This window comes from Anser anser (assembly GCF_964211835.1).
Source record: "Anser anser genome assembly, chromosome: 10".
In the NCBI taxonomy this organism is placed as follows: domain Eukaryota; kingdom Metazoa; phylum Chordata; class Aves; order Anseriformes; family Anatidae; genus Anser; species Anser anser.
The window spans coordinates 13853311-13875034 of record NC_139730.1 but is presented as its reverse complement, the minus strand read 5'-3'; the positions used below and the strand labels follow the sequence as shown (position 1 = coordinate 13875034).

At 38.0% G+C, this 21724-nt stretch overlaps 1 protein-coding gene across 7 annotated transcripts in view; it reads right to left on the bottom strand.

The window, feature by feature from the left end:
- SCAPER (S-phase cyclin A associated protein in the ER) overlaps nucleotides 1-21724 on the bottom strand; it is a 241814-nt gene that overhangs the window by 132938 nt on the left and 87152 nt on the right. For 3 of the 7 annotated variants that reach the window (XM_083850810.1, XM_083850808.1, XM_083850809.1), the window contains exons 3-5: nucleotides 19850-19967; nucleotides 11210-11280; nucleotides 6917-7111 (exon numbers count right to left, since the gene is read on the bottom strand). In XM_083850810.1, coding sequence (XP_083706936.1) covers nucleotides 6917-7111; nucleotides 11210-11280; nucleotides 19850-19967 — 384 coding nt within the window. Of the gene's footprint in view, nucleotides 1-6916; nucleotides 7112-11209; nucleotides 11281-12082; nucleotides 13769-13794; nucleotides 14057-19849; nucleotides 19968-20544; nucleotides 20564-21724 lie in introns of those variants that run through there. The other 4 variants (XM_083850812.1, XM_083850811.1, XM_083850813.1 and 1 more) reach the window with 3 other exon arrangements.

The following is a 21724-nucleotide window of genomic DNA, read 5'->3' as shown; positions in this document are numbered from 1 at the left end:
GCCCCATATTCACTGATGCACATCTTTCTCCCTACAGCTATGAGGGCCATTTTGTCAGGCAGGATGAAGCAGAACAAAAGTGGCTCTGAAAGCGCCGTTACAGGCATCCAGATAACTACATATAGATGTACAGCTAAAATTACCAATTAGTTTACCAATTGGCTGCAACGGATTCGATTGGTTTGTAATTAATTCTAGTTACTGGCGCATACAGCAGGACGGTTGGCGCCATCCCTTTGTCCTACTGACACACAATACCGGCGCATGGGGCTCTGGGGTCTTGGACATCAATACAGCTCTCTAGCTTACCTGCGGTACTGCACGTAGCAGATATACCCTGTGGTGCTGAAGCAGTGGAAACTCGTACCACTTGAGAAGGTGCTGACAAAAAGGAACCTTTATGGGGTAGAGTATGGCTGCACTAGAGTCAAAACAATTTTAAATCCCATTATTTTTCAAGGTCATATCTATCCCACACAATTTTTAAAGAACCAGTTCAAACTAAAAAAGAAAGCAGTACTGTTAAAAAACAACAGTTAAATGAAAAATCAGTGACACACAACTAAAAACACACACAATACAGCTCCTGTTTCCTCCATCATTCTGATTCACAGTCCTGCACATTAAAAAGCTTTTTTTCTGTGCTTTTCCTTTTCTCCAGTTCTTAACCATTGCTTCAGTTTTTATGTACATATATATATTTAAGTTGTGCTTCTAGACTCTTCAGTTGATCATATTAATGCCTTTCCAATCAGAAAGGCTCTATAAATAGCATAGCTGTATCAGAATAATCCTGTATTCCTGAATCGGAACCATCTCGACTTGGGTCCTAGCCAGGTTGATTTAAAACCAGAGGTTCACTTTGCTTGGAAATCATGCAGCTGCTTTGAAACTTCATCTCCACTTATCCTCCTATTCTCAAACAAGGAAGGGGAAAAGATAGAGAGAGAAAAGTACAGAAGACAGCATGTTTTTAAAGTCACTACAATTTAAAATTGTAGAAAAAGTGTGAGAGATTAACTCAGTCACAACATCTATACTGCAGCTTATTCTCATGGCTAGAAATGCACAATTTACAAATTAAGCATGCTTTGTTTTAATTATCTATGCTGAATATTTTAGATTATGTATTCAGCAGAACAAATTCCATTTTCATGTACTCCAGTACATTTTTAGCTGGCAACATAGGTTCCTTCTTTCTTTCAATTTATGTTTTTAATGTTAATCAGGTGTTTTAGTAATTCAGTACAAAATGGCTTCCTTGTAGATTCCTTTGTACTTGGAACTACAAGCACTTAAAGCCAGCTCTGGGTTAGATTAAACAAAGATGTATATAAATATATGAATATATGAATATTTGTGTATATAGATATCTGAAGGGAGGGTGTCAAGAGGATGGGCCCAGACTCTTTTCAGTGGTGCCCAGTGACAGGACGAGAGGCAACGGGCACAAACTGAAGCATGGGAAGTTGCATCTGAAAATGAGAAAACCCTTCTGTACTGTGAGGGTGACAGAGCACTGGGAGAGGTTTCCCCGAGAGGCTATGGAGTCTCCTTCTCTGGAGATATTCAACACCTGCCTGGATGTGTTCCTAAGAAGTGTCACTGCTATGGAAACAATCTTCCTCCAGATGCCAGAGGACACATGCAAGAACTTAAAGCACACAACTTATTTACACAAAAGCAGTATATATGTTATCAAGCACAAAGGGCCAGGAATGGGATCATCCAGACCGCCAGTCTGAAGAGACAGTGGCTTTCAGTAGCTGGCTATCTATTCTAAATCTGCTCTAAAAACAATAAATTATTATCCTGAAATATCTCAACTACTTCCATCTGTGAGGCTGAACGCCCAATCACTACCTGGTTTTCCTATCCTTTACCGTTAGCTTCAATGATTTTGATCCATCTGCAGAAGATGACAATAATGAAAATTTAAGTGTCCAAAAAAAAGGCAAGAGGAATGGTCACAGAACAGATTTTCACTTGGCATTGGCTGTCACAACACAGCCACAAGGTATTTATTTAGAAAGAAATATACACATAACTCTTCCTAAACAACTTCACTCTAGGAAAAATAGCATTTTCTTTAAAACAAGATAGAAGCAGCAGACTGCCGTACTCCTGACATATTCCAACTGCAGAGTTAGACCTTCTCAAATAATTTGAGAATGTTTCAAAATGTATGTTCCATAAAACTCTATTGATCTGAAAGACTCAGTCTTGTGAGAAACATAAAAAGAATTATACATGTTTTAAGACATAAATCACTGTCTTAGGCTTTCAGGGAAACTCAGAATCACCTTGGTTTTACTGAATAAAAAGATATTCCGTCATACAAAATAGACGTTACTTCATGCTGAAATTCTCCTTCTAACAGGAAATGTTCCCCTAGATGTTCAAAAAATGAAGACACCTGTACAACCAGGTATTAAATCAATAACCAAAATGGTTACGAAAGTGACAGAAATACAGTTAATAGATGACCCCCCGATAGAGCCATAATTAGCATTGATAAGAACTTAGATGTAGAAAGCAAGAGATGCTGAATAAACCATAATTAAACAAAAACAAACAAACAAACAACAAAAAAACCCTTGTATTCTGCACAAGCTTGGTTTTGCTTCTGTTTTTTCAATTTCTTTGGAAAGCCAAGATATTTTTTCCACTCAGAGTCAAAGGAAACCAGGACATTCTAACAAGAATAATGTATCTAAACAGAACACTCAGAGACCTGCGTAGAGGAAACAAGATGCTTCATAACCCTTCTTGGGACACCTTTCTTGGGATTTGCAACACTACAAGGAAAGAACAGAAATTCACGTATAACAAATCATTTCTCCTCAAAAGTCAGAAGTAACAAACTCAGATTCTGTATTCTGCCCCTACCACCACTTCCCTGGAACCAGGTACACACAGCTAGAAAACTGAAATGTATGAAAAGAAATAAATAATATAAAACCTTATCTTCCAAAAAGTAAGATGGACAGGGTTGAATCAGCTCTTATGAGTGAAAATGCAGTCAAGATCTGGTCTGGATCCACTTGACCATTATACTGAATCTTTGTAGATTCCTTTCACTGAAGTTAGGAAAGCCTTGTGTTTTTTTCTACCTTCAGCTCCAACACATTCAGAAACAGTTTTATTTTCTTAGCTGTCTTGAAATCCAGTAATCAGCATGGATTACTACGGGTCTCAGTCTGCACGCAGAGATTGAAATCATAAGAATTAGCATATCCTGAACCAAAACCAGCCCTCACGAGACATTCTCAGTAAGAGCCCCTAATGAAAGAAGTTCCTCTCTCCTTCAGGGAGGCCTTCAATCAACTGAAACTATGGTAAATCACTCACAGATATCCCCCTGCTTGGAAGGCCTTCACTAACATTGTTTCAGCTGGTTCTTCCACGTAACACTGCCATACAAAATGTCAAGACTTTTCCTTAAGGCTTTATCCACCTCTTTACAGTATATCTTGTACTTTTCCACTTTGTAGGAGGGCACAAAAATCTCAAGAAGAATAAAACTTTTTTAATTGAACTGTACCCAAGGTGGACTGATTTAACAATGTATGTAAGCATTACAAACAAGGAGAGAAACTATCCTGCTCAAAATCTTGTACAAATATACAAGTAAAGGCTAGGTGGAAAGATAAAAGCTTGTAAAAGTATTAAGTAATGTCCAACAGAAATTTAAAAAGAACATTGAACTAAATTTTTAACATCATGAAATGCAACTTTTTTGAAACAAAAAGCAGCTGAAGCCATTAATTCATCATAGGAGGAAAAAAAAAGACATCCGTTAAATTTCAAGTAGTTGAGAATCCCCTAGACTTAAAGTATACTTAGCTACTGGATCCAGTTGCTCAAACTCTATCACATACACACACACACACTTTATGCATATATATAACTCTTCTCCCCGAAGCCAATTGCTGAGACACCTAAGACCATCAATCAATCGCAGCAGAAGTTCTGTTGCATTAACCAAAATTCCACTGGCAATGAAATCTGCCTTATTCCATCCCCAGATAATTTGGGGCTTAATTCCTTTTAGGAGACAGAAAGAGATGCAAAGGGTACTTGGCATTACTAGTATTTTTGTGCCTAAGCTCACCATCCAAAACTACAAAATACTAGGCAATAAAATTTCATATAAAGATTAGAGACAGAAACCTAGCTAACGTATAAAATATCCAGTGCATTCACATTTTGAAATGCCCAAGGTTATACACAAATCTATTAGACACTATAGCTAATCACTGTCAGATCTATTAGACTATAGCATCACTGGACAAACTGATTCATGCAGAGAAATACTTAAACTTGAAGATCCTTTATTTCTTTTACAAATAATTGAACGATTTTCGTTATATCTTTAAAAGCAAAGCAACAAAGCCATATCTATGCAAACAGTTTGGGAGTTCTCACAGTTAAATCAATAGCAAATTACCACCTACAACAGTGCCCAAAGTTGAGAGAAAATACACACCACCACTGCTGATCTTACACACACTTCCACTGTTTGTATCCTTACCACAAATCTTTCGTCTGCATTTTCAACCACAAGCAGCCACCAGAGCCCTTTCCGATTTGGGAGCATCAAACATTATCTCCAGTGACAACATAATCAATACAACTATACCAACTGTAACGCTACAAAGGAGCAAAAAGTACAAAATCAAAAATAAACACCTTTATACTGGGTTAATGTTAAGGTTTTAAATGCCTGAATTTGTCACATTTCGTTTTTACAAATATCTTTTAATATGACCTTCATACAACTGCAATGTTTAAATAGAACAGCACGTGCCCATGTGACCAAGACAAAGTTGAGGAGGTATCACTTAGAAGTTGAAATGTGAATTGTTTTTTGTATCATAGATTTATCTCAATAGAAAGGATTTTTCAAAGTCCTTTAAAAAAAACTAAGATTTAACAAACTTAACCAGTTTGGATCCTTATTTAATAGTGTTTCTCACGTGTTCAGCAGTAAAAATAAAAATAGTACTTCACGAAAAGAGTTAACAAGATATTCTGCTAAATAAGTTTGAAAAGTAAATAGAAAAATGTAGCAATATGGATTTCTTATTTATCAAAATCCTCTCAGTTCTTTACTTACAGCAGAAATACATTAAACCATTTTCAACAGAGCTGATTTGTCTGTTGGTATTTTTTTGGTAACATTTTAACCAACAGGTATTTTTTTACACACTATAAAAAGTTTCAAAAAAAAAGAACATAGAAGTAAAGCTATTCCATTCTTATTTGTAGCATGAGCTTTAATGAAAGTTTGTAAGCAGAATTTTCGTCTTAAAATATTCAGGAGACCAGTACTGCAATACTGAAAATGAAAAAAGCCTAAGAATGACCTGAACTCCTCCTGTCCGAAGGGGGGGCCGAGTACTGATTTACATTTAACAGCAATCTTTAAGAGAACATGTCACAAACAAAAGACCATGTCACAAATGAATATTCCAGCTGCTCAGTTAGGGCACATTCTTTGTGCTAAAAAAGAAAACATCTTTTAAAAGTAAAAGCAACATAAATGTTTTACAAGTTTTACAACATCTAACACTGGAAACCCTTGTTTACTCATTTTTGTTTGTTTTTTTTTCCACCCATGTTTCGCAAACAAGTAATCTGATGCCCCTGGATACACACATCATCATCCAGTGTCTACGAAAACGAAGACTTTCCACTTAGGCTATGTAGTATCTCCATCTGAGAACAGATCAAGTAGCATGATTAAAATGCTGAATGATATCTAACCCCTAAAATATGTGATAATGACACAAACACACTTCTGTTCTTTCAGTCACAGAAGTTTAAAATGGTAATCTAATTATAATGCAAGGCTGACTTGATTTTCTTAAACCAAAAAAATTCTTCAGAGAAGTTTCCTGAGCAGGAAGACAGTTCAGTAACAACATGTTAAATTGTGTTAGAGTAACCAACGGTTTGGAAGCCTCTAGCTACTGTTCAGTTTTCAAACCTGCTTTCAATGAAACGTACTTGCACGCTAATCTCAAAGTCAATTTGGCTGTGCCTGATTACAGTAGAGAACTAGATACATATGATAAGAAAATGGTTTACTTAAATTGATATAATTTTTTTTACAGTGATTAGATAATCGTTTCCAGAATGTTTTGAGTTTTCAGCTATGTTTAATATGAAAACCAAAAAAATCTTATCTTTCACAATTCTTTGAAAATGTATGCTTCCGGCTTCTACTAATGCTAGAAATGAACTCCATTTCTAACAAGTAAATTATATGTACTAAATGACAATGGTCTTTCTATGGATCTACTAGAAAGTCATCATAGCCTGTGCATGTTTTACATCTTATTACAAATACAGGTTACCCAAAATTAGGAAAAACACCTTACATCCCAACCAGATATTGTCTATGCTTGACCACTCATCACTCTCTTATCACCACAGAGTGAATTAGAAGAGTGATAACTAATTCACTGAAACAAGGGAGCAATGTATAATTAAGGAACTTAACATCAAGCCAAAGAATGGGAAAAAGGCTGAATCTCAACAGTGCCACCTACAGTAGGGAACATGACGGGGGGAAAAAAGGAAAAAAAAATCAGCATTCAGCTGGAAAAAATAATAAAATGAGAACTTGATAAGACAGATATTGATTTGATTAAAAAACTGAGATCTAACAATATGATTATATATCATTAAGTTTTATACACTTTAAAATTAGTCACTGCCTAAGATGAAAGCATCTTCTTAAATCTAAAGAAATATGCCATCAGTTTTACTATTTACAAGCCTCCATTATATAAATGCATGAAATAACATACTTCTGACGCTCTAATTCCTTACTGGCTTTTTTGTAAAGAGTGAAAAACAGCAGTAGGTGTCATTTGATAATAGGCAGAAAGAACAGCTGAAGGCTTACCTTGCATTCTACTACACTCTGATCCGATTCACATGTAACATAGATTTCATCAACTGCCCGTCTAAGATTGTCAAAAAGAAATGCCCAGTATCGAGCTCGCAGATCAACTTTTCGAGGCTGTCTTGTTTTTGTTGGGCTTTTGTCAAAGTTTTTATCTCCAGCTGCTGCTGTTAATTTACAGTCTATGGCAGTGTTCTAAAGAAACAAGATACAAAGGAAAAGGAGAACAAACAGAAGTACAGTGAGGGGTTGGGCTTCTGTGCAGTGCATTTTTTCAAACATATTTAAACATTTGTAAAGAAGACATTTTTCCACTGAAGACTACAGCATCCCACTGATTTAAGTTTTTAAAATAAATTTTTTCATCTTAAACAAATGCAACCGATATGTAGAACCACTTGGTTTCTTTAACATTTTAACTCGACATTCACTTTGCACAATGCATGATATTCTCTTTTGCAAACCATAAAGTTACATTTTCTGACTACATACATACCCCATAGTACTTACTGTGACAAATACGTACATCCAAAAATGAAATTAAAATTTTACTAGTAATCAAACCAGCAATGTTCCACCATAGTTAAATTACTACCAGGGCATCACATACAACTTACTGTTTTTAAGCTCTCATTCTAATCTGTGAGCAGTAACATCAGAGAAATGCTTGTGTGGCTAGCCCTTTGATCAACATGTTATGGCTACACTTCAGAGAAGATGCCAGCAAGCACCGAATGAGTTACAAAGGGAAGCTTTCCTACTCGAGAAGACTACTTGCACGAAGATTTCCACTCACCATACTGCTAACACTGCAAGCTCAATTCAACCCTTGCAAGTGCTGTGCCACTGAATCAAGCTGCTTCTATTTATGCCAAGTCTAAAATTGTCCTCATGCTGCTCTAGTTTGTAATTTAACAGCTTTTCCTGCAACAAATCTGTTGTTTGATTTTCAGTGTTAATATGCAGACTAATTGATTTAGTACTACTTTGCTGCACAGATGCTGAGGACTGCCAACATGCTAAATGCTGTGAGAGCGGAGGGAGAGCATCCAACTGTCTGCATGAAAGCTGGCACAGAGAGGGATCACAAATACCTGCTTGGAAGTACCGTTATACCACTTCAGTGTTCTGTATCCGTTCACCTTGTGTCTTCAGCTTAGTCACGTGGAGACAATTACTCCTTGACAGATACGTGCTGTCACCCATCTACAAAGCATATTCCAAACGATTCTGAAGCACGCCCATTTGGCTGAGAACACCAAGGCAGACCTTGGTCCCATGACACTGAGCTTATTATTGAAATTCTCTCCCATAACAACAAAAAGGAAAAGCTACCATGTCAGAGAAGAACCTCCAGGAAACCCAACATAAATCCCAATTGTGTACCATTTGTGATAGAGGTATTGTATTAACTACATAGCTACAGTAGTCTGCTTTTTGCCTGTGTGTGTGCAGGAAAAGATGCAAATAAAATTAGAACATCAGGGCAAATTTAACCCCTATTTATCATCTATAAAAGTAAACTGCAATGTAAGTTCAAGTTTCCCACATACCCAAAGCAGCACTGTGGAGGTAGTCAGAAGACACAAGGTAGTCACAGAAAGCTAATTAACTACAAAGAGAGAAATGAGAAAAGATTCCTCCCTCCTCCAGACTCAGCAAAATAGGCAGGGAAGTATATTTACAAACCATTTCCTTCTCTAGTACTTGTTTTAGTTTACTTTCCCAGATGGGAAGTACTTCGGTACTCCTGTAGTAAAACAAGTCTGAAGCAGTTCTAGTTTATGGACCTGAGGTCCCACCACAGCAACCAGTATAATTATTTTGCAAGATCTGACACCTTGCTGTGTTTCTACTAAAATACCGAAGGACAATGAGAACAGTAAGAACAGCTGAATCACAGAACATTCCACCAAACATCTGAGTCACTCCAAGTTCAACCACGTACCAGAGAGTCAGCTCTCCAACAAGAACTCAGAATGAGGCATATATTCACTAATTGGTAGATTACGCTTTTTCAGAAGCTGTGCCTCCAAAGCCCCTGCAGGAGTAACTCTTCCCTAATTTGAAACAGGAGAACTGATGCCAGCAGAACACCTTTGACAAGATACAAACCACCAAACTACAAAATCTGTTGTAAACAAAATCGCGGAAGCAGGAAAGCACTGAGTTGGTGGTTAGGCAGTAAAAAGAATATTTAAAATTCCCGATGCATGTCAGTTCTAACACTATGCATTTGAATTTGTCACAGCCTGGCATCTACCATTCAATGAAACAGAAGGGGATGAGACAGGAACCCAAATCATGTCCAATGTTTGCCACATCAGTCTCCAGATACTCCATGAAGATCAAACTCCAAAAGCTATTTTCAAACTTAACTAAGTTTGACTGGCACCCTCTTTACTGAAATGCAAGCCATTGCTAACTAAAATTTAAGAGTTACAGCTGACGATAACAAAGACTACTTTTACCATAAAGACACAATTAATATTTTATATGAACTGCTATATTCTGTACAAATGTTTAATGCAGGCACCAAACACTACCAGGATCTCTGAGTTAATATACACATTGTTCAGCAGAATCTTTATCTGCAAGCATCCTTTTGAATGGATGGCTTATACAGACATGATCTAACAGGCCTACCCTGATGCTTGTCGTCACTAAAGCAACAAAACCCACTCAAAAATGTCATAGATTCTGATAGGCTAGTTCATACTATCTCACTTGCACTAATAGTTCAAAAGCTTCAACTGCAGAAAAGGTATGCTGTTTTTTAAGTTAAAAAACATGGGGATAGTCTTCCTCACATCTCAAGTAACTCAATGTGGATGAAGAAAGTGATTAAAACTAAATTATTATTTTTCCCCAAAATAATTTCACTAAGTTGCCTTGGAGTTCTGTGAAGTATCAAGTGTGTATTTATTCTCAGGATGCCAAAATTTATTGAAAGTAGACATGCCAGCACCCTGGTGAGAGGAAGATGAGGTTGACAGGATCATATGAGAGAGTTTTTGTACATTTATGTTCTTGAGCCTAGTGTCCCATTTGTATGTAGAGGAAAATGAAATCTGAAGGCTCAACAAAGGCAAAAAAAGAAGAAGAAATCCACCATTTTAAAGCAGTATTCAGTGCCTAAAATACAGGAGAAAAAGAACTGCTGGATGCCAAATTAAAGTGCCAAGATACACAAGCACTCAGCAGTCCATTTCAAACCTCAATTGGGCCTACTAGGAATACATTATGTTCCTGCAATATAGCTTTAATACAACAGTCCCACACAGAGCCACTGACTAACAATAAAGTATTCTTTTGAAAACGCAGTATTGACGTGATCACAAATGACTCAAACAGATGGAACTCCCACTGCGTAGCACGTTACTCTTATCCAAAAGGTTCTGTGAGGGTAAATCAACTTGGAGCCCCAACCACCTCATTAAAATCCCACCTTCACAGAACAAGTAAACTAGGACAGTGTTTGTAAGATACCAGTAAGAAAGGAGGGACAAGTTGCTAAACTAATCTGGGAAGTTAACATGCCTATGTTTTAAGGATGCAAACATCCCTACAGAAGCAGAACATCTTTTTTCAAAAAAAGAGACCAGCTTCTATGTGCTATATTGTCAAAATCTGAAAGCCTGGCTCAAAACGTTTGATGGCTATAGACATACTAGCAGCTGAATCCATTAATCAAAGAAATGTTTAAAATATTAAACACGAATAAATACCGAGGTATTACTTTATTAATATAATACAACTCTATCACTCACACAGGAAGAACATGAAGCACCACCATTTCTTCTTGATACTCATCATTAGGACTTGTTTCCCAGTTGGAACTCTCTGAAATTTTACTCACCTGGCCTGATTTTTTTTCTTCCCAAAATACTATACACTGAAACTTTAAACAAAAACTTCTCAGCTGTTAACTCATAAGAAAATAAAGCATTTCCTTAATTTCGGAAATTTGGCAGAATGGTAGCCTTTGTATAAGCACCACACTTACAGGAAGAATTAGTTGATTGTTGAACTGCACTGGATTAAAATAACTTTAATGTCAAAAAGCCACACACCCAGAGGTTAAGAAATGCCAAAAATAAAGACTGAGGAAGGCAGTGTAAATTCTGGCATTTTAAAACTTTGGAATGCTTAACTTTGCAACTCATATCCTTTGAAAATACGATATGTGCACTTTTGTATGTATTATTCAGCAAATAATGCATCAATGGTATCAAAAATCACTTTTGTGTTGTAAATTTTATGTCATAATCACAATAAAAAATGAGCAGATACCTGTTTTGCAGCCTTATGTGTTCCTTGAGTCACCCTCTTTGTTTTTCCGCCAGCCTGCCATTTGGATTTTCCTATGGGAGAAGCATTTTTCATCAAAAATAATGCTTTTCATTAGATACAGCATTCTGAAATGCACATATCACATCTTGTAATATACTGACATGGGCACAATTAGTAAGTTTAAAAGTTCATAAAATTTTACATTCCAAATATATATTCAACAGTTCAGAATGAGGATGATGCTAGAAGACACACAGAAAATGAAAAAAAAAAAGTCAAGAACTACAGACTTCGTTCAACAAGGATAACCTACTTGCAAATGCTCAGTGCCACTGAAAATCACATCACTACAGAGATGTCAGATACAATACCAGTTTTCCATATAAATTTTAAAAAGTCTGCTCTTGAATGACTGTTCAATAATAATGAGATGTTATTACAGAATTAAAACAAGGGATATCTTTCTCAGAAAATAAAAATAAAATCATTCACTTTTCCTTGAACTGTTCTAACAACCCTACCAGTAGATTAAGATATTTTCTGCCAAGAAAGATGGGGAAAAACAAAACTCAATTCAGATTTAGTTCACTTACATTTAGGTAGGCAAAGGAAGAAGGAAAAATAAATAAATAAATAAAAATATTTCCAGAGCATGAGACTGTCCGCTCAAGATCTCAAATTTATTCTCAAAAGCACTGGTCTGTTGCTTATATGAAATGCACTTAACAGCTATGCTTCCAAGATCAGTTTAAATGCCCACAGTTATGATGATTTCAGGTCTCAATGATGTCTGGGGCAATTTCTTAACTTATTAAGAGTTATCTTTGCAAGGCTCTAAATTTCTGTTAGCCTGAACCAACGTGACACACTTACATTTAATCTTCGATATCTGCTCAAGGGTAATTTCCAAGTTGGTTTGTTTGTTTTATTTTGTTTTTTATTCCTCCAACATGAAAATCAGAGCATTCAATTAACAAAAATATGAGCAAGTAAGACAAAACACTAACTATGACAAGAGTACTCTCTAGCACAGATCTAAATAAAAGTTTCAAGATTATTTAGCTTGATGAAGCCAGGCAAATGAATGAACTAATTGAATACAGTTCCTTCACAGATCACAGAGATCATTCCTGAATTTCAGAATTGTTCAGTTCAGTTTTTAGCAGTACTTAGGCCAGATTCCCTAACGCGGTCCAGCTGTTTTACATTGTGCTGGTTATGTAAAGCAGCTGTAAACCTGTTTTAATCAAGCAATTGTCCAGCTGGTTTGCATCACTGGCTGTTCTACAGAACGAGGCCTTTAATTTTAAGGCAAATTAAAAATTATTTGCGGCAAATTAAAAATTATTTGCTTGATAATGAATTTTTGAAATGCTACATAAGCGAAAACAACAGGTACAAATTAATATATTAAGATCAATTTAGCATCATTCAGGAAAAAAATGATTCAGCTACCAAATGTATTAAAACTTCCTATCTACTAAAAAGCTTGAACTGTGGACCAATTCTATGTCATGGTTATGAGAACTGAAGAATTTCAATCACCGAAGTCTCTACTCTGAAATAATTTACATTCTGAAAATATAAGAGGTGCAATGCTTACAGTTGAGTGCAAAGGCACACAGAACTTGCAGTGAAAAGACTTACAAACAAATACCGGTGTGTCAGAACTAAAAGAGGACAGATGGATAAAAACGTTACTGTCCCTAGATTCTACAAAAAAAAAAAACAACAACACAAAAAACAATCCATCATCTAAGAACTGGGAAATGTCTGAACAAGTCACCTGTAAAGATAAAAGCAAGTTTTCAGGCACTTTCTATGTAAGGCATACGTGTAGAGACAAGAAAACTCACATAAACACTGTGTGTTGCGGACTTAAAAGCAAATAATGCGTGGCAAGGGCTAATTTTTCTTAAACAACTTCTTCAATGTATGGGCCAAGAAGTTCCATCTTTCATCAGCAATCAGAGTTCCAAGCTTTTCCCTCTTTCTGCTAACAAATGCCTCTGGTTATTAGAAGAGTACTTCCTTTCTGCTTTTGTCCCTCTATACTCACAAGCAGTGACAACACAGGAGCGCTGTTCGATGGTTATGGATATATTGTGTGTAACCGTACAATACCAGCACTGCTAGCCGAGGCACAGGGATGCAGCGACATGTGAAGGGCATTACCTACTAGGCTTTTACTGAATTTTAAGGAAAGAACAATAGCGACAAAAGATGATCATCTCATTAGCTATTAAGTTGCCAATATGAAATATATAAAGCAGCACAGTTTTGAAGCATTCAGGGAGCCAGTCGTATTTTATACTTGAGGTCCATTTCCTCTGTCTGGTAATTAAATATCAAACACACCGGGTTTATGATTTGTGAAGACTTCCTGTCACAAAATGCTGAAGCGTTAATATCTCCCAAAAAAGGCTACCGATAAACTATTTTCAAAAGCCTTCTGTTACACTAACAATCACCCCTCACATCTCTCTTCTTTTTTGATGAAAGAAGTGTGAAAATCAGCTTTATATTTCTTAAGAGCAGCCATTTCTGTTCTCACTGAGACAGACATATCTCTATTGTTTCAGTACCTTTGTTTATCATCCGATCTTCAGCAGAAATTATAAAAATGTTCAATTTTCTTTCTTTTCACCTCTCTGGAAGAATCTGAGGACACAACTGGGTAATGAACCGTTCTTTTCTTTCCCTCCAGTTCTTACACAGGGCATGAGCAATGTCACCTCTCTTCCTCCATGTAAGGAGCAGGGTCTATACTGCAGGACTAGTCCCACATTTCACCAATCTGTACTCCGCAATCTCTCTTACTAGCTCCAGCTGATGCGTTTTTCCATCCTAAGAAACATTTTTGCAAAAATGAGGCATGGATAAGACCTGGTTGTCTGAAGTTCAAGTAATTGAAGTTCACATCAAGTAAGATGTTTCCCTGGAGGAAGCAACTGGATGATACTGATTACATTCAACCCCTTAAATGAAGAAACATATTGAAATGTATAATATTGCTATAAATCAGCTCTTCTTAAAAGTTTCTATAGTAAGAAAAATTGCATTTACAACTGTACAATGCAAAAAAACTGGAGAAATTACTTTCAAGGATGGATATAGTCAAAACTCTCCATGTTTTTCCATCCCAGCCTGAATTACAGCAATGAATTTTGCATGGAATTTTTTTTTAAACAAATTACTGTCACAGTCTCATCCAGAATATAACTGGCCCAGTATTCACGTAACAGCACTAGACTGTGTCCCATTCATTTCAACAAAGTTCAAGGTCTGAAACTAAGGAGTCTTAAAGAATACCTTTCCCTTCACATTATATCGCCAGTTACAGTCAGGTCCAACGTTGCTAGCGCTTACACACAAGGCTTTCAGTCATGACTCGTAGACCTCCTAGCTTGGCCAAAGAGAGCCAAGTTTCATCTCTTTCATCACACACTGCAAAACCTACTTACTGCACCAGGCTCTTGCTAAAGGAGTGGATTATTCTGCAGGCTCTCTAAAGTGTGCCAGGTACCTTTCAACCAATAAAATGTGTTTCCTTACACTGAAATGCTTAATCTACAAGTGACTTCTATGTGTTGAGAGCCAAAATGATTTTAAACAAATAACGGAACAGTTACACATACAAGATTTTCCAGTTTTTGACACATCCCTTAAGTTATAAAGGTACCCTACATTTTGTTAACATTTAGATGTCAAGCTTCTGAGACATTTTAACTGTCACTAATACCATGGTTTAGATTTTGTAAATAAAATCTGTGTGTGGTGCACTGCAGCATGCAGCACCTCAAGTTTCATGCTGGGCGTATCAAATAATTTAAAAGGAAAAACTTCTGAAGTCCTCTACCAGAATGATCACAGCTTTCCAAATAGGGCAAGATACAATAGGTGCCTGTAATGGGCGATTTGTGGCCATGGGTTTGGAACGGCAATTTAATTTTCGAGACAGAATATCAGACTACTGTTTTTTTCACAATTGTAATAGCACACAAAGTCAACTGCATTGTTAGTCCATCCAAAAACACACAGTCTGCTGCAGATTGATGAATTCTGTGAAGGAATACCTTAAATGCAACGGATGAAATGTGTTATTGTTCCATACCTCATCTAAACTGTTGTCATCACGTTTTGAGGTGGATTTTCTCATGTCATTGATCTGTATTCATAACTAGAATCTCAGATCTGATACAAGGGTGCATGCTGCTCCAACACACGTTACAGAAGTGCTACCTACTGTTCCAGAAACTTCCCTCCTTCTTATGGTATTGTTTCTTACTGACAGGAATTATGTATTTCCCTTAAGGAATTAGAAGGTTTGGATTGCAATTCCTATCATCATTGCCCTCTTATCCATGAGCTCTATGTAAAATGCAGAAGTCTTTCAGTGGAAAAGTTAAATAGCAAGAACACAAGCAAATAAAGAAATCAAATAAGCAAGGATACACAAACGGAACAAATGAGTCCAGAAATTTAATAAGCCTGTGTAACACTAACTCTAGCAAATGGCCATATCTTCACTGTTCCTGCAGAAAAAAAAAATCCCATAATTAGTAACAGTACGTAATATAAAATGTTAAATCTCACACTACTGCTGCCAGTGCAGGATCTCTGAATATTACAAGCAGAAAAAAAACAACACGAAGATAAAATTCTGCTTTGCACATAAGTTGCAGGATCAGCTGAGGCTACCTGAACTTTTGGCCTGATTTACACAGCCCCTGAACGAGTACGAACTGTCCTAATTCATAATATTGATGTATTGTTCCTCTGGGACAAAATACATATTGAAAGATCAGCATAAAATGAATCAGAGCTCACTGACACCGACATATGTGCCAAGACAAGGGTCAAGAGATAAAGGATCTGGCTCTGCCAGACTCTCATTAGCCACAAGTTCCTTTCCACAGGGCATTTTTCCATCAAACAATTATCACCACATTCTTTCTGCAAAAAGCTCAATATATGATTTACTGAAGAAATTTTAAAAACAAGAATTCATCACTGGCAAAAAGTTTAAAAATTACAGTGGTGCTATTAGGCTCAAAAGAAGGAAATGATTATAGCTACCTGAGTTTTAATGTCACACACAACTATTTAAGGGCAATATCTAAATAAAAAAAAAAATCACTTTAACTTTCTTCATGCTGTGGAAGAAAATGTTATACTCAGAGCAAACATTCATCTACAATTCTCATTCACCAATTTTTCAGGAAAAAGTCTTCCTTGAAACTATCTACAAGAATATTACAAGCAAGGTAGAAAATATAACAGACTAAACAAAAACTGAACCAACTCACAAGTAGCTCAAACATACTCTATGTTCCTTTCACCTGTACTCATTCACACTGCTACCTTCCCCAAAAGTAAAACGTACAAACCAGAATCTATAAATACTTCAGGGCCCAATTCTGTTCTGCTTGGAACCAACCTTGTTCCAACCTAGGTTGGAAGAGACCTCCAAGATCACCGAGTCCAACCTCTGACCTAACACTAACAAGTCCTCGTCTAAACCATATCACTAAGCTCTACACCTAAACGTCTTTTCAAAGACCTCCAGGGATGGTGACTCAACCACTTCCCTGGGCAGCCTATTCCAATGCCTAACAACCCTTTTGGTAAAGAAGTTCTTCCTAACATCCAACCTAAACCTCCCCTGGCGCAACTTTAGCCCATTCCCCCCCCACCCCCCACCCCCAAAAAAGAAGCACTCACACAACCCCTGAGAATCGGCAAGAGCTGTTTATTGCCGGGACATCTTGCAGGCAAGTCTGTGGGATGTCCGTGGTGTTTGGTGGCTCCAAGCTAATGCTTGCGATGGAGCCTGAGCAACGAGTAGGGGGCTCGCGGGGCACTCCTGTGATGCTGTTGGTGCTCTCAGATGTAGCAGAGCATGTAGTAGCATGTAGCATGCCGCAGTAGTCCCAGGTCTCTTCTGGCCGAGGTGGATCCACTTCCATCCGTTCCTCCACATCCGGTGGATCCAGCTCCATGGGCTCCACGGTGTTGGGCAGGAGGCTAAGCCAGTCCTTGCCCGGGACTGCCCAAACAGGGTGCCTTCCGTCCGGAATGTTCTCAGGCCAAGGTGCTGAACCAGGGGGTCGTTCAGTTCCACACCTCGGTCCCATGCCACTGTCAGCTTGATTTTCATGAATGGGTCCGACAGTGCCATCTGGTTTACGGCCATTACTGGGTCCAGCACTGTGCTCTGGACCATGGGCACGCCTCTGCTCCCGCCTTCACCCCACATCACCGTTGCTCCTACGGTAAGGCCCAGGCCCCCTGTCGCTGGGTGTTTGAGGGGCCAGCCTGCTCCCCGCATCATTGCGGTGCCAACGGTACTGCCTGTACCTGTCTGTGTGCTGGGCGCCAGAGGTCCCTTGGGCACTGGTATCTCTTGTGCCACCGGCGCTATCCCTCCGCCCACGACACATCTTCTGCTCAGGTGCTTTCCTTCTTGGTGCTTCACTGGACTGCATGGCTGTCCTCGCACACCAAGGACGCCTGCTGCTCACCTTGCTCTTCTAGTCTCCTTCCTGCCGCACAAGCTGGCAGTCAGAGGGCCTAGATGCTCAGCGAATGCTGGGCCAGCTGCAGGGGGCCTGTTTTATAGGGCCCGCAGCAAAGGCGGGGCAGTGGTGGCCACTGTGACCTCAGCAAGCCTCTGTGATGGAGTGTTCCACATGTGGCCAAAGGCAGCTGTGTTGGGAGCAGCCTGGAAGATGCCCTCATGTGGACAAGGAGGAGGTTGGGGGGGCTGAGGGCCCCTTTTCTGGGGCTGGCTCCCCCAGGCCATTTGGCTTGCCAGAGAGAAAGGCTGCCGTTCGGCCATGGGGGCTGCCCTGCACCTCCCATCCTGTGCCCTGGTTCCAATAGTGACAACATACTCAAGAATCTGTAGGCAGTTTTAAGACTAGTAAATAAATAAATTCATCTTCTGGAGACTGCTACTTGTGGTCCAAATCTGTGTTCTACTGTGTGTGTTTTGCTTTGGCAGATTATGGTTAAGTCTTAAACTATTTCTATTATTGTGTCACATCTTTCTATCTTACCTAAAAAGAAAACATGGTAGCTTCATTGCTTCTGCTTGATCAAGAAACCTGTCATGCACTTCTTGACAACTGGATGTTGTTTCATTTTTTCTTCCTACGTAAAGCTAGGAAAGATGCACAGTGCATGTTTTTCTGCTGACCAGCTAGTGCTTACTAGAAGTGTCACTCTACAAAAGCCCTGAGGTCATCTGCTTTGGATAGACAGTCCAAGGCACTAGGTAACTGGGACCATGCTGAAGTTTACTTCAGGGTCAGAACCCAAAACCAACGCTTGTAAACGTGGACACTTGTAATTAGGTTTACGATGTTTAGTTGAAAAATACATGCTTTCTATCATCCTACTTGTCACTGTTAACAAAGGTACAGCTCTGCATTCTCAACTGAACACAATTTCCTTGATGAAACCCATACAAATGCCCACACACAGACAGCTGAACAGGTTTTCATGCACTTCATTCTCTCATGTGACTTCAGACCTTTCAGCTTTAAAAGGAAGGAAAAAAAATCACAAGTACAGCTTAGAGCATAAAGCAAGCCACAAAGACATTTTAAACTTTGCTTTGGTTTGCTGCAGACAGAAGGTTAATTACTTTGTAAAACAGGCACAACTGATCCTAGAAATATCTTTTCCACTGGCCAAATACACAGAATAGCTGAGGTTGGAATGAACCTCTGGAGATCACCTAATCCAACCTCCCTGCTCAAAGCAGGGTCAGCTACAGAAGGCTTCCCAGGACTACATCCAGTAAGGTTTAGAGCATCTTCAAGGATTAAGGTTGCCCACAGATTCATCGGGGAACTTATTCCAGTGTTCAACCACCCTCACAGGAAAAACAAAACAAACAAACAAACCCCACCACTTTTAGACACTCCTGCCCAAGTCTCAAAAGCAGCAGCACCTCCACAGGGACAGGTGAGCTACAAAAAAAATTGAGATGAGGGCCTCAAAAACAGCTTTCAGACATCTGGAACAGCTTGAGCAGTATGAAAATCCAACGTCAATTCCTGTCTGCTTAAGCCATCAGGCCAAGAGAGAATATTACAACAGTAACAAAATTGTTCTGAGGTCTCACATTACAGAAAGCTGTCCCCAAATATTCCCTTTCTTAAAGGCTCTTCACAGATGTTAAACAGAGACTGAAGCGATAGTAAAAGAAGTTATTTGTTTTAGAGCATAGAGAGCAATTTGTTGAATTGCTCTAAGGCATCCCTACCAATCTGAAACCCCAAGTTACCTAAGACTGGCTTTTAACAACCTTTTCCAAGCCCAGTATTTTAAGATAACATTATTATATTACATAGGTATCTTGATAGTATCAGCAAGACAGGACAGTCTTAGATGTCTGTTACAGAAAAATAACAAGTTTTTTATCTGTTACTGAAAAGGTTCTATAGTGAACTGTCAACTGCAGGGTATACATTTTGAAAAAAAAAAGTTTTAAAACTATGCTATGGACACGAAACAATCTTTTGTTTAAAATGAGAAATCCTACGTCAGAAACATGTTTCCATGCAAGCAACTCCAGTGAACAAAGGGACAGGAGACAAAAACGTTGGGGGAAGACAGTTGAATACTTACCATCATCATCTTTGTTTTCCAGTGGAACACTCCATGCAATCAGGTTCCTTGCTGTACGTCCCTCTTCTGCAACTATTTTCCTCACTTTATCATGGCTATTAGAGCGCTGGAAAGAAGCCTGAAAACAAGAAATACAGGAACAGAAAACGTGTGCGTATGTATATGTATACAGGTATAAATTTCATCCAGTATGTGGTTAAACCATTCAAAGGGAGTTTGCAGATAACTTATTTCACTAATTGTTCAAAATGCACTTGTTTTCACAATCGTTTTTCTATCTGATAAGCATCCTGATTCATCAAAATGACATGAGTTCTTACCCCATTGCTCAGAATGGGTGTCTACGCCACACTTTTTTTTTTAACCTCCATTTAACTCATCATCAATGCTGTAAGAACATCACAGCAGACTTCAAAATGCTTTAGTTACCTTGAGTTAAATAGAACTAATTAATCAAGAAAAAAGCTGCATAATACCAAAATACATGTGCTAGGTGACTGAAAAGAGCCTGGAGACAGGCACAGGATTTATCAGAACCATCTAAAAATATATATTAAAAAAAAAAAAAAACGCTTCTGTTTCAGAGAAGACCAGAACCTAGAAAGTATTTCCTGGCAGCTACAGTTAGCTGTTTTTACTAGAAAGCTGCAGCTGTTCACAGAAAATGAGAGGCGCTGAGGAGGAACTTTGCTTACCTAGGAAACACGTTCTTTGCACTTGAAAAAGATACCATCACGAGATCCTTGAAACCAAACATGTTAAGAAATACTTGTATCAGCTGACAGATACCAACTAGACAAAATCTTGCCTCTTCTAAACTGCATCAAGTTACTCCTCAGAAATTAATCTGAAACAAAGCCAAGCTATATACCATAATGTGAAGTCTATATACAGTGATAGCACAAAGCCACTGAGCAAGGTATCTTTAAAACTGACAAACTCACATAGATCTAAACGTTATTTTACGCACTAACAGACTGATTTTATACGGCACTAGTCAGAAGACGCATTCCTCTTTTCACTCGTACCATCATATGACTCAAGCCTGCAAGCACTTTGTTATGCACTTGTACTAGCACATCTTTAGAAAGAAAATGCAGTAAAAATGAATATAAAGGTAAGTAGTTATAATTTATCAGGATGGTAGAAAATGCAATAGAAACAAAAAGCTACTTTTACTTGAATGCTTATATAGCAACATTAGGCTAAGTTTCTCATTCAGATGCCCTCAATTGCTCATTTCAAAGCTGCAGTGTGCCATCTAGTGCCCCACAGAACCACCTTGAGTTATTACTAAATAATAGAAAAACCACAGCAAAACTATTAAGTGAACTTTTGAAAAAGGCGATGAATAAAAAAGCAAATAATATGGTTTGATCCAGAGAAAGCCAAGCAAAGCACATGAATAAACAGGATCTACACTAAATAGGTTCTAGTCTATTCTTGTTCTATATAATTGCCTGTTCTCATTAGGAAATTTTAGTAAGTGTCCATTTCTTTGAATCAAGTTTGTTTGGGGTTTTTATTCCCTTGTTGCTTAACAAGAAATTTTTCATCATCAGAGAGTTAAAGACTCACAAATATCACATAACTATTTTAAAATCAGCTTAACTACTATATAAATCCCTGATATAAATACCTATGGTACCTTCACAACTGAGTCAAATAATTTTGATTTACCTTAACTGTCTCTGAAACGCACCTGTCTTAAAACAAGATAAGAATGTTCAAGCTACATTTTGCATTAATTTATCCTCAAGTAAAGAAAAATCCTCTCTCCTTACCTGGAAGTAGAGCTAATCTATAGCATCCTGCTGCCAAAATGGAGTAAGTATACATATAAATCTTTCCTCATTTACTGGATCTTTTGAATCC